General features: G+C 33.7%; 1 protein-coding gene across 2 annotated transcripts; it reads left to right on the top strand.

Moving 5' to 3' along the window:
- The first annotated feature begins 7,957 nt into the window (after positions 1–7,957).
- CID13 (CTC-interacting domain 13) lies at positions 7,958–19,293 on the top strand. 2 transcript variants are annotated; one of them, XR_003639583.2, is made up of 12 exons: positions 7,958–8,313; positions 8,392–9,010; positions 9,313–9,423; positions 9,547–9,591; positions 9,689–9,761; positions 9,891–10,003; positions 10,152–10,211; positions 10,305–10,352; positions 10,441–10,509; positions 10,725–10,819; positions 18,684–18,745; positions 18,903–19,293. XR_003639583.2 is itself a non-coding variant. In XM_028236002.2 (11 exons), exons 2-11 carry the CDS (start codon positions 8,450–8,452, stop codon positions 18,958–18,960), a joined length of 1,200 nt encoding a protein of 399 aa, XP_028091803.2. In that variant the 5' UTR covers positions 7,958–8,313; positions 8,392–8,449; the 3' UTR covers positions 18,961–19,293. The 2 variants fall into 2 exon arrangements, 1 of the variants encoding a protein (XP_028091803.2); XM_028236002.2 differs by lacking the exon at positions 10,725–10,819.
- Positions 19,294–20,320: the final 1,027 nt, after the last annotated feature.

The following is a 20,320-nucleotide window of genomic DNA, read 5'->3' as shown; positions in this document are numbered from 1 at the left end:
TATTAAATAAAAAATTTTGATAAGAGAAAATTTATAATTTTTTAAATTATAAAAAATAATTTATATTTTAAATAAATGTCAAGAGTGTTTTTTTTTTTTTAACTCTGTTGCTTTGCTGATATGTCAATATCCACATCATTTGGTCGATGTCGAGGTCCCTTGTGTAGTGTGTGAATGAATCATATTTTTCTTTTTTGAAAAAAAATAAAAAATAAGAAGATGAGGCATAAAGAGAAACTTATCTCCATGATGACACCTATTCTCCTCCAGTGTCACGTAAGCAAATGTAAAAACATATATGTTTTTTTTTATTAGTTTTCAAATTTGATTGTTTGATTTTTTAAATTTTTAATGAATTTTTTTAATTTTTTTTAGATATATCTAATTTAAATACACTTAAAAAGTAATAAATATTATAATGAAGCTAATTTTCATTTATTTTTGGTCATTCGTGAATATTTTTCAAATTTCTTCAAGTATATTTTATATTTAAAATATATTTAGGTTAAGAGCATTTACAAAGTAAATATATATATAGTAACTAAAATATGTTTTTTTTAATTAAAAATAAAAGAACATGAAAAATAAAAAAAATAAAAACGAAGTTTGAAAATTAAATAAAAAAAACGTGGTTATATACATTTTAATTTTGGTACAGTAACATCAATGTATCATGAGATAAAGAATAATACTACACAAATAATTTTTTATTTTCTTTACAATTTAACTCGACAAAATGCAATGAGTTGGTGATATCATTTATAAATTCATTTTAAATATCAAAATTATATTAGTGTAAATTACATTAAGGAAAATTTATCTATAAATCATTTATGAGGAATGTTGATCCATTTAGTTTTAAGAGTTTTCTTATGAATCAATTAGTCTTTTTTATTTTGAAAAGTAGTATTTATTTCATTTGGTATCATTTGAGTTTAAGTAAATGCCCTTTGTGATTCATTTTTTTAATTTTTTGATTTGTTTTTTTGGATGAGAATGGAAATGTGAGGCGTGGAAGATTCTTTTTGAGAGGATTGGTGGCTGATATATTAGTTCTTGAGCGTGAAAATTTACATTTATGTTAACGTGATTTTCTGGTGTTACATTTGAGTGTTATATTAAAGTGCTATGCTTGGAAAAAATTCATTGGTGTACTTTTTCCAAAAGTAACAGCGTAATATTCAAAAAAAATTCTTTGTTGTATTTTTCCCAAACATAACGCTCCAATGTAAAAAAAAAAAAACTTTTAAAAATAATTCCTTAGTATAATTTTTCCAAACGTAACACTTCAATCAGTGTAATTCCAAATGTAACACTCCAATGTAACATACTCCAATGAACATGGAAAAATATTAAAAAAACTTTTTAGTGTGCTTTTTTCAAACATAACACTCACAGTTTGAACGCATATATTTGTTCAAAATTTACTAAGAAATATTTGTACTCCTTTTGGAATGGTTTGAAGAATATCACATTTTTTTTTAGTGTTACATTGGAGTGTTACGTTTAGGAAAAGTACACTAAAATTTTTTTTTTTTATGTTACATTAGAGCGTTACGTTTAGAAAAAGTACACCAAAGAGTTTTTTTTATGTGTTGCATTAAAATGTTACACTAGGAATTTTTTTTCCTGTTATATTGAAGTGTTATATTTGGAAAAAGTACACTAAGAAATTTTTTTTGTGTGTTACATTAGAATGTTACACTAATAAGTTTTGGTGTGTTACATTGGTGGTGTTTGGTGTTACTTATTTTGGTCAACTTATAGATTCTAGCATCGGAAAAGTTATTTTGGATTATTTGATTAAACTTATTTCAAACTACTTCTGATTCTAGCAACTAATTTTAACTCAAAAAAGCTGATTCTGAGAAGCTGCCCATCCCTTACTTCTGATTATTAGCTTCTGTTGTAGACATGTTAATTTAAGGTTATACTCTTAGATTTTTTTATTTTTTATTTTTTAAAAAATAGAAAACGACTCAAATGGGCTATAGATTATTATTATTATTTTATGAGAAATGTAGACTGCTAGCGAATAATAAAAAATAAAAATTAATTTAAAAAGCTATTTCACGGCTTATTTAACAAACAGTACTCAGTAACTTAAATCTATAATCCAACAGTTACACCAAACAGATCAACAACTTCTGATTAAAGTCATAATTTATAATCTGTTAAGTTATAATTTATAATATATTTTAACAGTTACACCAAACAGGACCATTAGAGTGTTAAACTAATGAGTTTTTTTAGAATATTATATTAGAGTGTTATATTTGAGAAAAACACATCAATAAGTTTTTTTGTATGTTACATTAATGTATTACACTAAGGAATTTTTGTGTGTGTTACATTAGAGTATTACATTAATGAGTTTTTTTATGTGTTATATTAGAGTGTTACGTTTGAAAAAAATACATTAAATAGTTTTTTTGTTTGTTACATTAGAGTGTTACAATAAGAATTTTTTTTGTGTTACTTTAGAGTGTTACACCAATGAGTTTTTTTAGAGTGTTATGTTTGGAAAAAAGTAATGAGTTTTTTTATGGGTTACATTAGTGTTACGTTTAGATTTTAATTAATGTCAATATTACAATAGGAACGAACACCACACCAATAACACCACAAGCGGAGTAACATCATCCGCCTACAAATCACTCCACTAAATTCCCATAAAAAAATAGAAATATAAAAATCTACTTTGCCCACGCACATCCAACATTAAGAAAAAATCTAAACAAAATCATGCACAAAGGCAAACAAGTAAACTTTTAAAACCCTAAATTAAGGAAATACAACATATCCAAAATAAAAAAGGCTAATTGATTTGAAAAAAAACTTTTAAGACTAAATGAAATAACTTTTCTTCAAATGAAATTTATGAGTAATTTTTCCTTAAATATAAATCGAACACATTATTCATCATTTATACAAAGTTTTTTCAATACTCAGGTCTGAGGGTATCCTTTGAAGTTGTTCGACGAATAAGTTTAAGGTCTCGTTTGTCAATCATATATTTTAGTCAAAAAATTAAAATGTCATTATAAATTGTCATATCACTCTTTTTATTTTTCTACACATTTTTTTATAAAAAATTAAAAAAATTATTAAAATAATATATTTCCAAACGAAATCTGAGCGTAAATTTTGGACCAAAAGAATATTGTTGTGTCCGAAAGAACAATTATCGATTCAAAATTTATTTATTTGCCTATTTGTCTAAATGTCAGCTGTTTGTCCAGGTAAGAGCATCTCCAACGGTGTACCAAATGTTTCACCAAATCTGAGTCAAAAATGGGTCATTTCTTTATTTTGATACTTCGCGCTCCAACGGCTCAACATCAAATCCGTTTCATCAAATTTGTGCTGGGCGACCGGCCGGTCAACCGGTAACGGCAAATTTTTTTTTTTTTTTTTTTTTTTACCGGTTTGAACCTTTTTTTTTGAACTTTTTCAACTTTTGGTGGTCGACCGGGTGGTCAACCGGCCGGTCGACCGGGTGGTCGACCACCTAGGCAAAAAAATTTTTTTTTTTTTTTTTTTTGACTGGTTTCAACCTTTTTGTGAACTGTCTGAACTTTCTCTGGGGCGACCGGTTGGTTAACCGGTTGGTCAACCGGATGGTCGACCCGTTCGTCTCATCCCAACGGTTAGGAACAGTGTTTTGGTGAAATGCTTCGCCTGCACTCAGTTTGGTACCATTTTTGCTGAATTCTGGATTTGATATCGATTTGGTGAAAACGTTGGAGCTTAAAAAAGTGGCTTTTTCACCAAATTTTAAATTTGATGCCAGGTTTGGTTCACCGTTGGAGATGGTCTAACACATACATGCTTAATATCACCCAAGTGGCTGTTAATGACTCTGTCGACTTTATCTTGGACCAAATAATATGTAAGTGTGAATTTTTCACAAATTAACATTTAAACAAAAACAAAAAACTAAAGACATAAAAAATAATACCAATATTATATTGTATTTGATTTCAATTTTCTAGTCAATTTTTTATTTTTCGTATTATTTTTGTTTTTAGTGTATGTCATGACCTGAACCCGTCCCTAAAAGTTTGGGCAATTACCGGCTAATAATCCGTAAATTACCGAAGGCCTCAAACGATCATACCGAATATTTATACTAATGGGGCCATAAACAGAAGCATATAATAAAGAGAAGTCTATTGAGCTGTGCCAATCATGAGCAAAATCATAAAATTAACCACGTAACATAATAATACATATACATGCCCATCAAAAATATAAGTGCCACAAAAAATTTACACATATTATTTACAAATCCAAGACCATAATGGCAAAAACATAATAAGGTCAAAGTGTGGTGTGAGTCAAGACAAAACTCCGCCTTGGAGGCATGACTCAATTGGGTCACAAAAGGCTCCTGAAGCTGACTCTAGGGTTGTGCTCCATGTTGCTGATCACCTACATGTGAATACATAAAATTGAGTGAGCGAAACTCAATGAGTAATAATACAGTAAAGCAGTGTAAGTAGATAACCATAAGGTTCTCACAATATCCATAATCATATAAACCAAGCGGCCTTAGGTCCAAGCATATAACAAGCGGCCTCAGGCCCAATCATATATCAAGCGGCCCAATTATTTAATAAGCGGCCTTAGGCCCAATCATTTAACAACCTACCTTGGAGCCCAATCATTTATCAAGTGGCCTTTGGCCCAATCATTTAACAAGCGGCCTCGGGCCCAATCATTTATCAAGTAGCCTCGGGCCCAATTATTTAACAAACGGCTTTGGGCCCAATCATTATCAACGGCCTCGGGCCAAATTATTTAACAAGCGGCCTCAGGCCCAATCATGTAAGTGTGTATGGACCTAAGAGATGACTCGTACGGACCCTAGAGGTGGCTTCCACTGTAGCACTTAGTTCCATACATTACTTAGTTCCATACCATAAATCAATAGGTCTTAAAGACTGAACAATTCATATCATGTCATAGCATAAACGGAACAACCCTGGGCCTACCATATCATATTTCAAACAATTCACATTCCTTATTCATAACTCATTTCACATTTTTTAAAAACTTGTACCTTTTGACAAAATACGATATTTAAAAGATCATGTCATACATAAATCAAAATAGATAATGAAAACATATCATTACTATACTATTACTCACAGTGGTTTCCAGTAATGGTTGATCGGTCCTCGAATCATGACCCGCAAATACAATGTGCATGGCACAACATATTGGAACATGGAATTACTCTCTTGATTAAATTTACTTCTTTTAATCTTTTCTTAACCAAATAAATCAATCCCTTACTTTGCTCCTTAACCAATTACTTTTGTTGGTTCTAGACTCATTAGTCCTCAATGGGTCATAATCCGTCTCTAGGAAAATAGGAAGAAACGAAAGGAAACTGAGTTAGGAGAGGAAATAGCATGAAACGGTTAGAAAGAAAGCGAACAATCTTCACTAATTTGAACATATCTATTTGTGTATTTAGAATTTGGATGTGAGACCACCACCATTGGAAACTAGACTTCTGGGGTTTAAATTTAGGCTCAATAATCATCTAAAACAGAGTCCGAATGAAGGAGACATGCCTTTTTAAAGTTGGGCTGAAACAGGAGTTCCACGCGAGTGGAAGTCTTCACTGCTTGTGCAGCCCAAATCCGCTCGAGCGGAAAAACCGGCCGCTTAAGCGCCCAAGGAGCAAAATCAATTTTTTTTTTCTTTATGTTCCGCTCATGCGGTGCCCGTGGCCGCTCGTGCGGTCTGGGCAAACTTAGATAGTTCAAAAATGGCCAAAATGAAACCCTCCAAACTCATTTCCAACCCCAAATTCAAGCAAAGCTAATCCAAAAACATGTTATACTAGTATAATTCAAGGGTAATTACATATCAAACATATCAATTTTGCTTCAATAACAAAATCAAGGTCTCACATTTTTCATAACTTCATAAATTTCATGATAAAGCTTAAATACATAAAAACATGGATGATCCTTCAACAAATCTTTGTTATATGCACAATCTAGAGCTCGTTTCATGCATCAATCATAAGATTGGACTTAAAACAAACAAACATAAAGAGATTTCTTGCATTTAGTTCAACCCATTACATGATTTCATTCCAAATATGAGCTAAAGACAAAGATTTTAAGTAAATTTTCATACCTTAGCTTTAATCTAGAGTTTGCCCCTTGAATCTCCACCAAATCTCTAGCTTCTCCTCTTCTTCTCTCTCTAACTCACCTTCTAGCAAAGCTCTCACAAAAAATGATGAACTTAAGAACTATATATATATATATACATATCATAATTTTACAAAATTTCACCGTAGGTTTTAAAAATCATGCTAATCACAAATATGAAGTCAGTTTTGGTTTATCACGCATCTAAGACTTTCAATTTTCAATTTTCAGTTTAAAGTTTTAATTGCAACAGATTTTCCTACATTCAACAGATATAAAATCCAAAATCACATAATTCACATACTTAACTTGCAAATTCATATTAAACACATAAACACGTGTTTAATTAAGCATAATACGGGTTGGGTTATTACAGTGTAAAATTTTAAGCAATTTTTTTTTACTTTTTTAAATGCACCTGATTTAGATGTATTTAAAAAGTAAAATATTTGTAAAAAAATAACAAATACACAAGAAGACAATTGAATTTTCATTTTTTTTTGTATTTTTGGTACATAATAAATTTTTTAAAGATTTTTTTTTTCATAGATATTGTATTTTTTAAGTGTATTTATATTAGGTGTATCTAAAAATTAAAACAATTGCTTAATATTAAAAAAAAATTCAGTGACAAAAAATGAAAAATAAAAAATTTTAATTTTCTAAAAAGTGAATCTCGTAAAGTGAAACCAAACAAGCCTGGGAAATTCTTATGTACACCCTTACAAGGAGTGTACCATAAGCACTCTTAGTTATACAATTTTCTTCTTTAGTTATGAGTAATTTTCTTCTTTAGTTATGACATTATTTTAATTATAACTCATGATATCTTTAGTTATACTTTATGTTGTATTTAGTTATGATATTTTTTTAGTTATGATTCAAAATATAAAATTATGTAATTTTCTTCTTTAAGTGCATATGGTACATATTTTTTTTGTCATTTTATAACAATTAATGAGTCATTTTAAAAGATGTGTACCATAATATTTTCCATTCATTTTTAATAATTTTTTTGAGGGTTCTACCCTACTCATTTAAAATTAATTTTTTTTTTTTGAATTTTGGGTTAGGGCATCTGTAACTTTGCATTTTTATTTTTATTTTTTTTCACCAAATTTAAGTAAAAAGCTTCCTTTAATATCAAGTACTCTAACATAGATTTTCAAAGCTTCATTAAACCACCGGTTCACTAGGTAGACGACTAGACAGATGCCCAGTCGGTCAACCGGTCAGTGGAATGTTTTTACAAATTTTTACTTTGAGGTGGATATTTGGTGATGAAAATCTAATGATAATGAACAGTGATTTGATGAAAGACACATCCGTCCTTAAATTGATAAAAAAAATTAAGAAATTCTAAATTTAATGAAAAATTTGGTACTAAATTGAAGTAATAACTTTATTTATTTTTTTTTAAAGTAAAAAATTTCATTTAATATCAAGTGCTCTAACATAGATTTTTAAAGCTTCATTAAACCACCGGTTCACCAGTAGACGGCTAGGCAGATGTCCGGCCTGTCAATCGGTCAGTGTAATGTTCTTACAAATTTTTACTTTGAGGTGGACATTCGGTGATGAAAGTCTAACGATAATGAACAGTGATTTGATGAAAGACACATCTGTCCTTAAATTGATAAAAAAATTTAAAAAATTCTAAATTTAATGAAAAATTTGGTACTAAATTGAAGCAACAAAAAATAATTTTTTTTTTATCAATTTTAAATTTAATAATCCATTTAATAAACCATTAGAGATGTATTTAATAAACCATTAGAGATGGTTAGTAAAGTTGAAAGCTTCACTCACTGTTCATCATTTTGGGTTTTTGTGATGTGCGTCCAAAATTGTTAGACTGGCGAAAACGGATGGTTCAAAGCACACACCTCTTCTCTCTCTCTCTCGCAAACGTTCCTATCTATAAAAAATAATTTCTCTCTACATATATACATAAAAATATATATATATATATATATATAAATAGTACATATTCTATCAGCTGAATCAGTAATAAAATAATAGTATAGAAAGGAAAAGTTCTGCTCTGTTTCTCTCCTCTTTGTTTTTTTTGCTTAGATCTTCGAGGTGCTGGTTGTTTTTATTTTTTTGATCAATGGACGCGTTTTAGACTCATTAGGTATGATTTTTGTTTTTCGACCAATGTTTTGAATTTTTATTTTTATTTTCTCTGTTTGACGATCGGAAAACTTTACAGAACTCATCGGAGAAAAAAAACACAAATTGTTTTCTTGGAGTAACGGAGGTGTTCGATCATGGCGGTAGTTGAGAATGCTGGAATCAACGTAGACTCGTCAAATCGGACCGAGGCGATGGATCAATCGAAGTCAAATCACATGGGAACACAACAACACCACCACCAGGGCAACAACAACAACAACACTACTAACCCTATTTTGAGGTCAAATGATCATCAACATCATCATCAGAGTTTCCACATGATCGCTCAGCAACAGAAGATGATGTCATCGCCGGCGACGATGAACAACAACACTGCTCCGGTGAACGGTAACGGTACTGTTAATAATCACAAGTCTGTTGCTCAAGTGAGTGTAGTTCAGCAGCACGGCAATGGTGAATTGATGAGAAATCATGGAGATGATGATGATGATGATGATGGTGGTGAGGGTTTTAAGCGAGAGATGAGGGATTTGGAGGAAATGCTGTCTAAGTTGAACCCTATGGCTGAAGAATTTGTGCCCCCATCTCTCTCCAATTACAGACCACTGCAACCCTCTAATGGCTTCCTTGGTTATTCCAACAATTTTCTGATGCAAACTAACTCTGGCATTGCCAATGGAAACACCGCTAGACGGGTATATATCTATATATCTATATATCTATATATATTTTTTCTTTTTTCTTTTGCACTGCTCCGTTTGGTTGCTAAGAAAATTTCCTTCTGTATAAATAATACTCCTAAATTTAGATATTTCTATTTTTCTTGTTTTTGTTTGAGACAACCATATAGTACTTGAGAACTAGTATTTGTTTTGTTGTTTCCAAATGAAGGATTAATTGCTTCTTCCTCTTGTTGTTTTTTTTTTTTATTCATGTTAGTTTTGTTGTGTGCTATGCTATTTTACTGATGGTTTTGGTTTTGCGAATTTATGTTCAGAAGAAGAATAGCTATAGTCAGGGGAAGAGAAGGATCAACAGCCGTACGAGTATGGCGCAGCGAGAAGAGGTAATTAGGAGGACTGTGTATGTATCTGACATTGATCATCAGGTAAAGAGCAGTTATGTTAGCTTTTGGATTGTCTTTTTTTGCAGTTGTCTTGTTTTGGGTATTTAGCATTTTTTTGTTATGAAACTATCTTGGACATTTGTTGTGCTTTCGGGTTTGATTTAGGTTACGGAAGAACAACTTGCAGCTCTCTTTATTAGTTGTGGACAGGTAATTGCATTTGTGTTTGATCACATTGGCACCCCTTTTTACTTGTGCTAATGGACCATTGCATTTCTAACATTTTTCTCCTATCTTTTGGTTGAAGGTGGTTGATTGTCGTGTTTGTGGTGACCCTAATTCAGTTCTCCGTTTTGCCTTTATTGAGTTTACTGATGAGGGTATGATAACAACCTTGTTTATCTAATATATATATATATATATATTATGAATAGATGTTTACTTTACAATTTCTCTATTTGATATGTAATTGATGAATTTGGGTGGCGTTACATTTTAATTAACTGCAGAAGGTGCAAGAAATGCTTTGAGTCTGGCAGGGACTATGCTTGGATACTACCCAGTCAGGGTTTTGCCTTCAAAAACTGCAATTGCACCTGTTAATCCTACGTTTTTGCCACGGGTGAGAAGTTCTTCTGCCAGTTCACGCCCTTGTAATGTGAACTATTCATGCTAGTGGTTGGTCAGTCTCGGAAATTGAATGCATGTGAAGTCATGCTGATACAAATTTGTTGCCTTTTTACTTTGAATGCTTGGATGCTGTTTTCTAGTCTGAAGATGAACGGGAGATGTGTGCGAGGACAATTTATTGTACAAATATTGATAAGAAGGTAATTTTGGAATTTGTATACAACACCTTTGTATGTGTTTAGCAAGCATTGAGTGAGCAAAATGTTGACAATCTATATGTTTATCTGTTACAGGTTACTCAAGCAGATGTTAAGCTATTTTTCGAATCCATTTGTGGAGAGGTTTGTAGCTGCTTTTGTGACAAATCTGAAAGTGCTTCTCGTTCCTGAATTCCTAACCATATGTTGTGGAACATCTTATATGCCATAGGTTCACCGCTTGAGGTTGCTTGGAGACTATCAGCATTCGACTCATATTGCTTTTGTTGAGTTTATAATGGTAACTACCACATTCTTTTCATTTGTGTTACTATTTCATATTTTGTATGCAACATGATTATCTGTTTTAGAGTTGATAATAATATATTGTTCCCATATTGTCAATTCCATTAGCTTCTTGCTGCTCTTTGTTATCTTCTTTTGCACTATGAATTTGTGTGATTCATATATTTTAATCTGGGTCAAAATATTTATTTTTGGTAGTTTATTTTTCAGTGCTGTTTGGAACTGGACTTCCCAAAATTTAGACAAAGATTTTTGAGAGTTTTCAATAACTAATTAAAGAGTTTTTTTTTTTGGGAAGAATGAAGGTAAATTATTTGTGCATATTTATTTTATTTTAGAAGTGGCTGCTTTGATTTGATTGAATAGATCTCTAATGAAATAACTGATGCTATGATATGACTTGATGGGTGTGAAAGATGTGAAACATGTGGATAAAGAAAAATGCTGTTCTTTGTATTTTGTTAGAGGTTGTTTATAATGCCTTAATAAGCTTTCTAATGAAATTAAGGAATCATAAAGTAGAAAATGTAATGTCTTTGATGATAGACTTGGGGTGCCTTTAGAAAGAGTCAGCTTGACTTGAGAGGCCTAATCTCAACCATTGGGGTTCAGCTACACAATTGATGTGTTGCTCACAGGTTAGTTTGGTGCAATATTTTAGTTGGACCATCATGTGAGTATCTGATTATGTCATGATGCCTTGCCAAATTCAAGCTTTAGGATTTTTTTTTTCCGGAGAATCATTTGAAAGAATGTATTTTGGCAACTGAATTTATAACTTGGTGTTACATTTTGCCTTTGTCAAATTCAAGACAACTTTGTTTTGTTTTTCTGTTTTCTGGTTCCAGTGATTATGATTCATATGATTGTGAAATCATTCTACTTTTGCGTAACTTCATTCTAGAAAGACACTCAGCTTAGCATGTCCTAGTTCTTTGCTTTTGGGGTTGGAAATATGCACGACTTCTTGGTTCCTCCATCATAGTGCATCCTGCATATCTACAGGTGCAAGTTGTATACTGCATTCTGTCACCATTTTAGATGCCTCGTTCTTTGACTGGGGTTGTTTGATATAACCGAATTAAACACTTAAAGCTGATTGGGTTTAGTGAAAATAAATTAAGTGTGTCTGATAAACCACATTTCATATCACTTCAAAATTCTAGTACCCCTTAAAAATAAACTAAAATTTAAATATCAGACTTCTTACTGAATGCTTAATTTTTCTCCCACTTATGCAGCAATTAAGTTGTGCCTTCACCACCACCATTCAACAACCACCATCACTCCGCTGTCACCGCCGTTGCCATTGGCTCCATCTCTCCAACTCCATCACTGTACAACTATTGCTGCCATGAACACCCCCCCAAATCACCACCACTGTCACCCCCAATCTATCACCACCAATGTTGCCACCACCGCAACACCAATGTTGCCGCCACCATTGCAACTCCATTACCGTCATTGGCATCATTATCACCAGCACCACCTTTACTCTACCCCACCACCAGACCATTGTTATTGTTGCTACCATCATAACTTCACTAGCACCGTTGCTGCTGTCACTACACTATCACCCACCACCTCTACTACACAGCCACCATCACTGCTACCTCTATTGCAACCACCACAACTGCTACCATAACCATAACCATAGCCATAAAACCACCACCACCCAATTACGATCACCAACAACATTAATATCATCAGCACAATTATCCCCAAACGCCACCACCACTTGACCACCAAAGCTGGTGCCACTACCACCCCCACCCATTCTATCACCCCACCACTTTACGAATACCTTCATCAACTATAGTCCCACCATAACACATCCACTGCCACCGTCACTATTAAACTTCAACTTCTTGTACATATCAAGCAATTTGATTAAATTTAGCTCTTAATTTTTTTAGTACATACCAAACAATTTTGTAAATTAAAAAATTCGCCATTTAGTTTTAGTACTTAATTTGTAGTATTCATCATTATCAAACAACACCTTAGTAGGAAATTCTTGTCGGAAATGTTGATTAGATTACAATTAGTGGGTTGAAAAGTGTGTCTTGGATTTACTTATGGAGAAAAAGGTGTCTTCTGGTTGAATTTGAGCAAGTGCCTCAGGAGGTCTTAGGAGCTCCTGAGGTGTAGTGAGCCCCAGACTGGGGGATGACGTGTGTTAAAGGGGGCCTTAAGTTAAGGCTAAAGAGAAGTAAGCTGCTACAAGTTGGTGACAGAAAGCTTGCATAATTGTTGATAGGTTTTTTTAGGATGCACTCATAGGGCATACGTAAAATATTGTAGTCAGTTATTTAACAAAGATTGTAGGCTGTTTAATAAATTTAGAATTAACCATTGAAAATTTTATTTAATGAATTTCTAGTTTTGAAACATTTAATCATAGAATTTTTAGATTTGATTGTTTTTGAAAATAATACTTAGTTGAGAATGAAAACAAAAAACTCGTGTCATGAACTGTATTCAATAATCGGTATTCAACTTTCAATAGTATGTCTCTATGACCTAACCTATTTTCAGTCAGTTTCATGATTTTAGTGACAAGTGCTCATGCGTAATGCATTTAATTGATAAACCACCGGGTGCATGTAGATTTATGCACTTAATTCCGTTCTCAAATATGGTGTGTATTAAATGTTTGGCAATAATAGGCACAAAGACGGTGGAGAGCTTTTCTCTCCTTCTGCAGGTAGGGTGACATTGTGCTTTGTTGCTCTCACTAAGACAAGATTTTTGAGTCATATTGTTAGTTGAAAACACTAACAAAGAATAGAAGAGATCATTTTGTGAAGCTGTTATGATTGATGAGCTTGATTAACCAGAGGCATAAGCAGGTAGCTTTGCTACTTGGACAACCATCACTAAAGGTTATAATTTTTTCTACTTTGAAGAGGATGTTGATCTTTAGTTGTGAACATTTCATGTTCTCCCTACCCTTGGGCCTTGCAGGTCGTTTCTAGAGTCTTTGGCTATGTAGCCACAGATACTTCAAAATAGGTGCCGTAGCAATCTCGGATGTGGGGACACCTTAATTTTATTTTTATTTTTTTGTAGGGGACACACTTTAATTTATTTATCTATATTTTTTTTTTCCAGGGGACACGGCAGGGACAAGCGTGTTCAAATATAGATAATTTATTAATTTGTTTAAATGTAGTGGTTTATATATATTGAATTAATGTTAGTTTTTATTATTTTTGATTGTTTGGTAACATAATATTAATTTACATAGCAAATATATATAATAATATTTTTCGGTGTCTCTCGCCGTGTTCATGTCCCTATTTTTTTGAAATCACGTGTCCTGTATCCGTATCCGTGTCTGTGTCCGTGCTTTATAGGTCTTTGGGCCTTTGTTATTAGAATCATACGAATTGATTAAGTAGGTAAGCAATATGAATAGATTGCGTGAATCACAAATAGTTGTAAATTGAGGGTGAATCGTTGAACCAAATTGGTGAATTGTGAATCAATCGATTCATTTTCAATTCATTGAAATTGATTTTTGCCACTCCTTTTTGGGTATTATGTTGAAAAAGGGTTTACACAACTTTTTTAAGGTCTTTACCTTTGACTTTCTCCTTCCCTATTTACTCTCAAAGACTCGAACGCTACAAAAAAGACGATCCTTCTCTTTGTACAATGTTCTAGGTTTAATATTCAATTTTATCTACTTGTTTGCATTTATAAAAGGGATTTTTTGAAGGCATCAAGTGAGAATTTTTAAAATTTTTGGAGATTTGGGTTTCTTAACCCCCCGTTTTGAGGTGAGTGTTTCTTTTACTTTCTTTGTAAAAAGTTAAAAACATTATTGTTGAGTTATTGTTGCTTGGAATTGAAAGTTTGTCGATGTTTACTTGCTTTATTAAGAATGGTAAGCAATATCTAAAATGGAAAAGATAAGGTGGTGTTCTTACACATGGGAGCCCATGTTAAGTTCTTATCTATTAGACTATGTGATCATCATTCAAAATGACATTTTTGTTGATTTAAAATATTTCGTATTTCTAAGATATATTTAATATCTAAGTGTGTAGATATATTTTTCTATGTGATTTAGAAAAAGTGACTGAATCATTATGATTCACAAGTTGAATCCCAATTTGACAGCTATGCTTCGAGCTGCTTCTGATGCAGTGAGGGAATGAGCAAACATAGTTCTCCTGTTTAGTGATGATTTTCTCCTGCAGAAATTGCATTCTCATCTCTCATCTTTGAGAAAGAAAATGTTGGATGAATTTGTGTCTTATTGCTCCTCTATCTTTGTTTGGTGTTTTCTTTTTGCTTTGTTAGTCTGTCTAATTGGTGTAAGAAAAAAGGAACAATCATCATGGACGAGTTGAGCTTGTTTGATACTTTGGACGATGCAGGACTTGTCCTGTTATTCTTTGAGGAATTAGTAGTTTTAGAGATGTGTGGTCCTGCTAGGAAAAAAGAGAACCGTTTCACAAATGGGCTCACATTGCGGATGTAATGATGCCATGCAAGCTTGCATTGCCTCTAGCTTGAACCATATCATTCCTTATCCATTGGAGTCATTGAACTTCTTTGCGCATAACAAATCCAACCTGCTTCCTTCAATTTTGTATTGCACTGGTGTCTCCTTAGACTCTTATTTATTATTTATGCATTGATTTGAGTGCCTCCTATAACTGGCTTATAAATTATCTTTCTTTTGCTAGGAAATCACTTAACAATTAGTATGTATTTCTATTATTATTTGACTATCATGCACCAATAATCATTTAGTGTAGTGGACTTAATTTGTGATTACAGTGAAGATACTTGATTCATATGACTTACCAATTAGTATGTATTTCTATTATTATTTGACTATCATGCACCAATAATCATTTGGTGTAGTGGACTTAATTTGTGATTACAGTGAAGAGACTTGATTCATATGATTTGTGGTCTTATGTTTTGACTGCTTGCGGTTACAAGTCAGTCTACCATCATTTATCTACTCCTATGCTATAGCAACTTTGTGGATGCTTCTTATTGTCTTTTAGCGTTTGATATTTATTATTTTATAATGATTTAATAAATGTGCAACATGTGCAAGGGGCATTTTTCTTGCTCCCAAAATATGTGAGGGACATTTTTAACTTATCCTCTTTAGTATGTTGATTGATGATGCTATCAATGCACTTCATAGCATAAACAAGATGGCCTCTTGCACTAAAACCTTAATTTGTGAATTTGACCTGTCTTCTTGTTATTCTTTTTTGGATGGGCACCGCTTCACAATTAATATATGTGTAGGACTATAGAGAATGTAGTTTCATCATACGAACCTCTTGGCATTTGGATTTGTCAATTATTGAATTTTACAATCTTTTGTTTGGGTTGTTCAAGTTAGGAGTAGTCTCGCTTAATCTTTGTAGATAGATACCTCTTGCATGTGACATGCACTTTACACGTAACACGTCATTCGACAGGGACATATAAGGTCCATGTGTTCGATATTAACTGAGCCATATGTTGGACACATAGGCATCTTGTATATATACCCAAGTCCCAAGGCTACATTTATATGAAACCTCGTCGACCTGTCATCCCGCCGGAGTTAGTAGTTTAGGCATCTCACTATCACGAAGGTTTTACTGAGCAATGTATCGCCAAAGTGGTCATACAGCATGACACATCATTGGTGTTATACCACGACATTTAGATGCCCGGGGCAATAAGGTTTGAGAACCTGACACATAGGAAACATTAGTCATATGTTTGCATGCATTTCCACATTGCGTAATGAATGTGTGTGCAGGGGCAAATAGAGATACCTTCTACACCGTCACATGTTGTGAACGCAAGCAGTGGCATATATTTTACATGTCAGCACAGGAACCTACAATGTTAGCCTTTTGAGGGACACGTGTAAGGTTCATGACTTTATGCATTCAGTCTTAACGGACCCATATTGAAGGACATGGAAGCATCTCGTATATGCTCAAGCCCCAAGACTCAAATTATGTGAAGCCTCGCCGAATTGATGCCCCCATGAGAGTTAGGAGTCCTGGAATCTCTCTATTGTGGTGGTTGTATGGCATGACACATAACCACAGTGGTCATAACGTTTCCCCGTGCCCCTTCGCCAATGGTTTAAGGTGTCTAGGCTAAGAGACGGGGCTTAAGGATGCTGAGGTCTTAGGCAAGCACCACGAGAGGTTCCCGTGGGTATAGCTGCATTAGGGCAGCTCTACTATAAGTGATCATATCACTTTGCTCACGTCCAGAACCTTGGAGATATTGAGACAAATCCGAACAATCTAATAGTTATAATGTATCGTAACAGAATATCTGGGCAAATGGTTATGGTCATGAACAACCTTCTACAAATATAAGCAGCACTCCTTTACATAACAAGTCTGGACATTCATCGTCTTCTAAGAGGTCTTCCCTGAGCTGTACTTTGAGCTATTATAGAGGTCTTCCTTGAGCTATGTACTTGGAGCTATTGAACTCCATTGGCTCTCTTTTAGCTGGACTGCTCCATATCTTCCCCAGTACTCTAGGTCTGCAGTGTCTGACATGTTCTACCACTCTCCATAGAACCTCTAATCCCTTGTCAGCTCTATCTACAACCTTGTAAGTCAATGCATGGTCTTTAAGTAGTAAGAGAATGTCTCTTGGTACAAACACATGTTCAATCAGCATCATATGCTGATTTTAGTATTTGGGTTTTTGCTGTTGTAAGCTTGAATTGGTCCCGTAACCTCACAATTACATTGTCATAATAGAACTATTAAACTGAATGATAATGTACATTGTACACCATTGAATAAGGGAATATGTTTCCATTTGGTTCTTTGTTGAGTGCTTTTTCTCACCCTCTCTCCCGTCCATCCTATCTTCTAGTTTCCTTAATACGTTTAACCTTGCTGAATATATCTGCTCCGATCATGTCTTGTTATTTTCATTGTGTGGCTACTCTTTCCCTTTCCTTGATAAGAGTTGGTATATTTGAGTTATTGGAACAGGACTACGAATAATGGATGTCCCTGTCATTTCATGGTGTTCCTTTTCTGGTGAATTCTGTATGAATGGAGTCATTGAGTTGGATTGGTATATGATGTGATACAGATCTACTAAATACCACATAAGAATTCCAACCTGCTGGAAACCTGCTTTAATATCAAACTTGGAAAAAAAAATCTGAGCCTGGGGCTTACTCTGGGCCTTGCTCAGTGTATCAAAATTAATTGCTAGAAGATAATTTAAGAAGGGTTTTGTTAATAAGAAGTTTTTGCTTCCTTGGACAACCTCTTAAAAGCCAACTTTTGGCTAAAAAATTCATTTTGTTCACAAAATCCTTTGGGTCATTTGGACATACCCTAAGAAGCACGGACATGTGACGATACAAACATGCCGACATGCAAATTTTCAAAATATGTAGGAGATGACATGTGAGAGACATGTGGAAAGTATATAATTTTATATATTTATTGTAAGTAATATAGAAGGATAAATATATGTCATATGCATGAATATTTAAGTAAAAAATGCTAAGTTTTAAAGTCTAAATGAGAAGACTACGTATAAATTTACTTTGTTTTTATTTTACTATTTTCCAAGTTAATTTATTTAAACTTGTAACGTGTTCTGTTTGTGTCGGAGTGTTGGGAAATGTTTGACAAGTGGTGTTGTGTTGGTGTCGGACACGACACGTTACCTTCTTAGAAGTGTCCATGCTTCTTAGGACATCCATTTCCCGCCAAAAAGCCAACTTTAAGCCACTCTAAAATGTCGTTAGAAAAGTTATAAAAGTTAGGAATATGTCAAACGAACTAGCTTTTTCGTTAGCTTATTTTTTAGCCAATAAGCTAGCTTTTTAGCTAACTCCCAAAGGAAGCCTTAAAATGCTTATACATCTTGCATGGAAGTGCATGCAATAAAAATTGTACATACATTTTAAATTTCCTAACATGTGCTCTTAGGGAACGCATTGAAAATGCATTCTTTTTTATCTGGTACTAAGGTACACGTGTCTTTGACTGCTGTTTCTTTATTTTGATAGAAAGAATTAGGTACTTAATTTTACATGTAATCACTCTGGTGGCATTTTGTCACCATTTTCAGCTGCATCTGTGTTATAATACAGTGCATGAAGATAGTGTTCATATGCTATAGGTTGTGTTTCTCTTGCAGGCTGAGAGTGCAATTGCTGCTTTGAACTGTAGCGGTGCAGTTTTGGGATCACTGCCGATTAGGTTGGTTTTGTGAATTGTGCCCATGATTCTTTCATCTTATCATTCCTTCTCTCTTCACTTCACTTGGCTGAACTAGGTTAATTAATGTTTATTCATTCATTTATTTTTTAATCTTGTCGTTTTGTTTATTTTTATTTTTTGTGTTGCACGACTGTAGGGTAAGCCCATCAAAGACACCTGTTCGGCCCCGTACTCCGCGCGCATCAATTCACTGAGTACTCAGTTCATTTCTTTAGAACTCATCTGCTGATTAATATATCTACATATATACATACATAGATACAGATATTTAAGGTACTTGTGGCACTTAAAGTTATTTTTCGTCCATGGGGTGTTTGCCCAGTATCTGTCTTATAGAGGTTCGTCATGGCTTGTTCTTTTAGCTTGTAGAGAGTTGGATGAAATTTCAACGCTTAAGTTGGCTTTAACTTATGTTGCACATTATGAGGGAATTCTGTATGCTTTTTTTTTTCCCAAACAACTGATCCTGTGCAGATGTTTCTATGTTTCTTTCTAATTCTCAAAAACACTGATTTTACAAGTCACCATATCTCGGATTTCTTCTTGTCTTTATATTTTGAATGTGCTACGTGCTTGTCTTTCAATATTTCCCCATTGGTTCTTTACTCCTTGTCAACTTCATGTTCCCCAACTGCTCACAGAAGTCTCAAGCTGAAAGCAAGATTGCTTTCTTAAATCTTGAAATTCATCTTCTTCTCTAGAGTTGTTAATTTGTTTATAAAAACTTCTGACCTTTCACGTGATTTTCATTTCTTGGAAAACTTTCTGCAGAGGATATGATCGTGTACTTTTTCATCGAAATTCTTTGTCTTTTTAATCATCTCTAGTTTAAGATGGCACTTAAAAACTGGAGTTTTTATTCACCCAATTCTCTTGGTGCACATGTTTTGTATGTGGACACAGTAAGCACATTATATTAGAAGTACTCTTTCTTATTCTCAATCTCAGAAACCTTAACTCAACTGTCAACTGTCAGTCACTGCCACTCCCACCGGCCTCCTCCCTTGACTACCCCAACCCCTCCTATCCTCTCCTGCCGCTGTCTGTCGCCTGTTTCCCCTGCCACCATCCATGATCAACCCACCTCTACCTTCCCCGGACTACTCCAACCTCACCTTTCCTCAACCACTTCAACCCTGACTTCCCCTGACCACTTCCAGCTCCCTCCTCCCCATGGCTGGCCATGTCCGCAAGAGAGAGAGAGAGAGAGCGAGAGGGAGAGGGCAGCTACCCAATCATTATCTCTGGTGAGTCCTCCCAGCTCCAACCACAGCTAGCAACATTTTATTTTATTTTTTAAACTATTTTTGGAAAACATATGTATGCATTAAAAAAAATTATTTTCATTTTTATCAAAAATAAATATAAACATATCAATATTTTTTATAAATAAAAAATAAAAAATTATAAATATTACCAAACAAGACCCAACATATCTCTGTTTTGTTTGAACCAAAACCCAAGCCAGTACAATTAATCTGAAGATCATAAAATGAGTGTACAATTGCACTTGTGGAGGAGTTGGAAGATCTTTTTCTCATAACCACATCCTTC

Source organism: Camellia sinensis, chromosome 1 (assembly GCF_055761805.1).
Source record: "Camellia sinensis isolate YWXY chromosome 1, ASM5576180v1, whole genome shotgun sequence".
NCBI classification, from domain to species: domain Eukaryota; kingdom Viridiplantae; phylum Streptophyta; class Magnoliopsida; order Ericales; family Theaceae; genus Camellia; species Camellia sinensis.
The sequence above is the reverse complement of the archived record's forward strand: the minus strand, read 5'-3'. Positions and strand labels throughout refer to the sequence as shown.

What these genes read in the sequence shown, in the direction of transcription:
- CID13 (XM_028236002.2), top strand. Translation starts at nt 8,450, where the DNA reads ATGGCGGTAGTTGAGAATGCTGGAATCAACGTAGACTCGTCAAATCGG. An exon ending in ATGGAAACACCGCTAGACGG is followed by an intron (nt 9,011 to 9,312) that starts GTATATATCTAT and finishes ATTTATGTTCAG; the next exon opens with AAGAAGAATAGCTATAGTCA. An exon ending in TATCTGACATTGATCATCAG is followed by an intron (nt 9,424 to 9,546) that starts GTAAAGAGCAGT and finishes GGTTTGATTTAG; the next exon opens with GTTACGGAAGAACAACTTGC.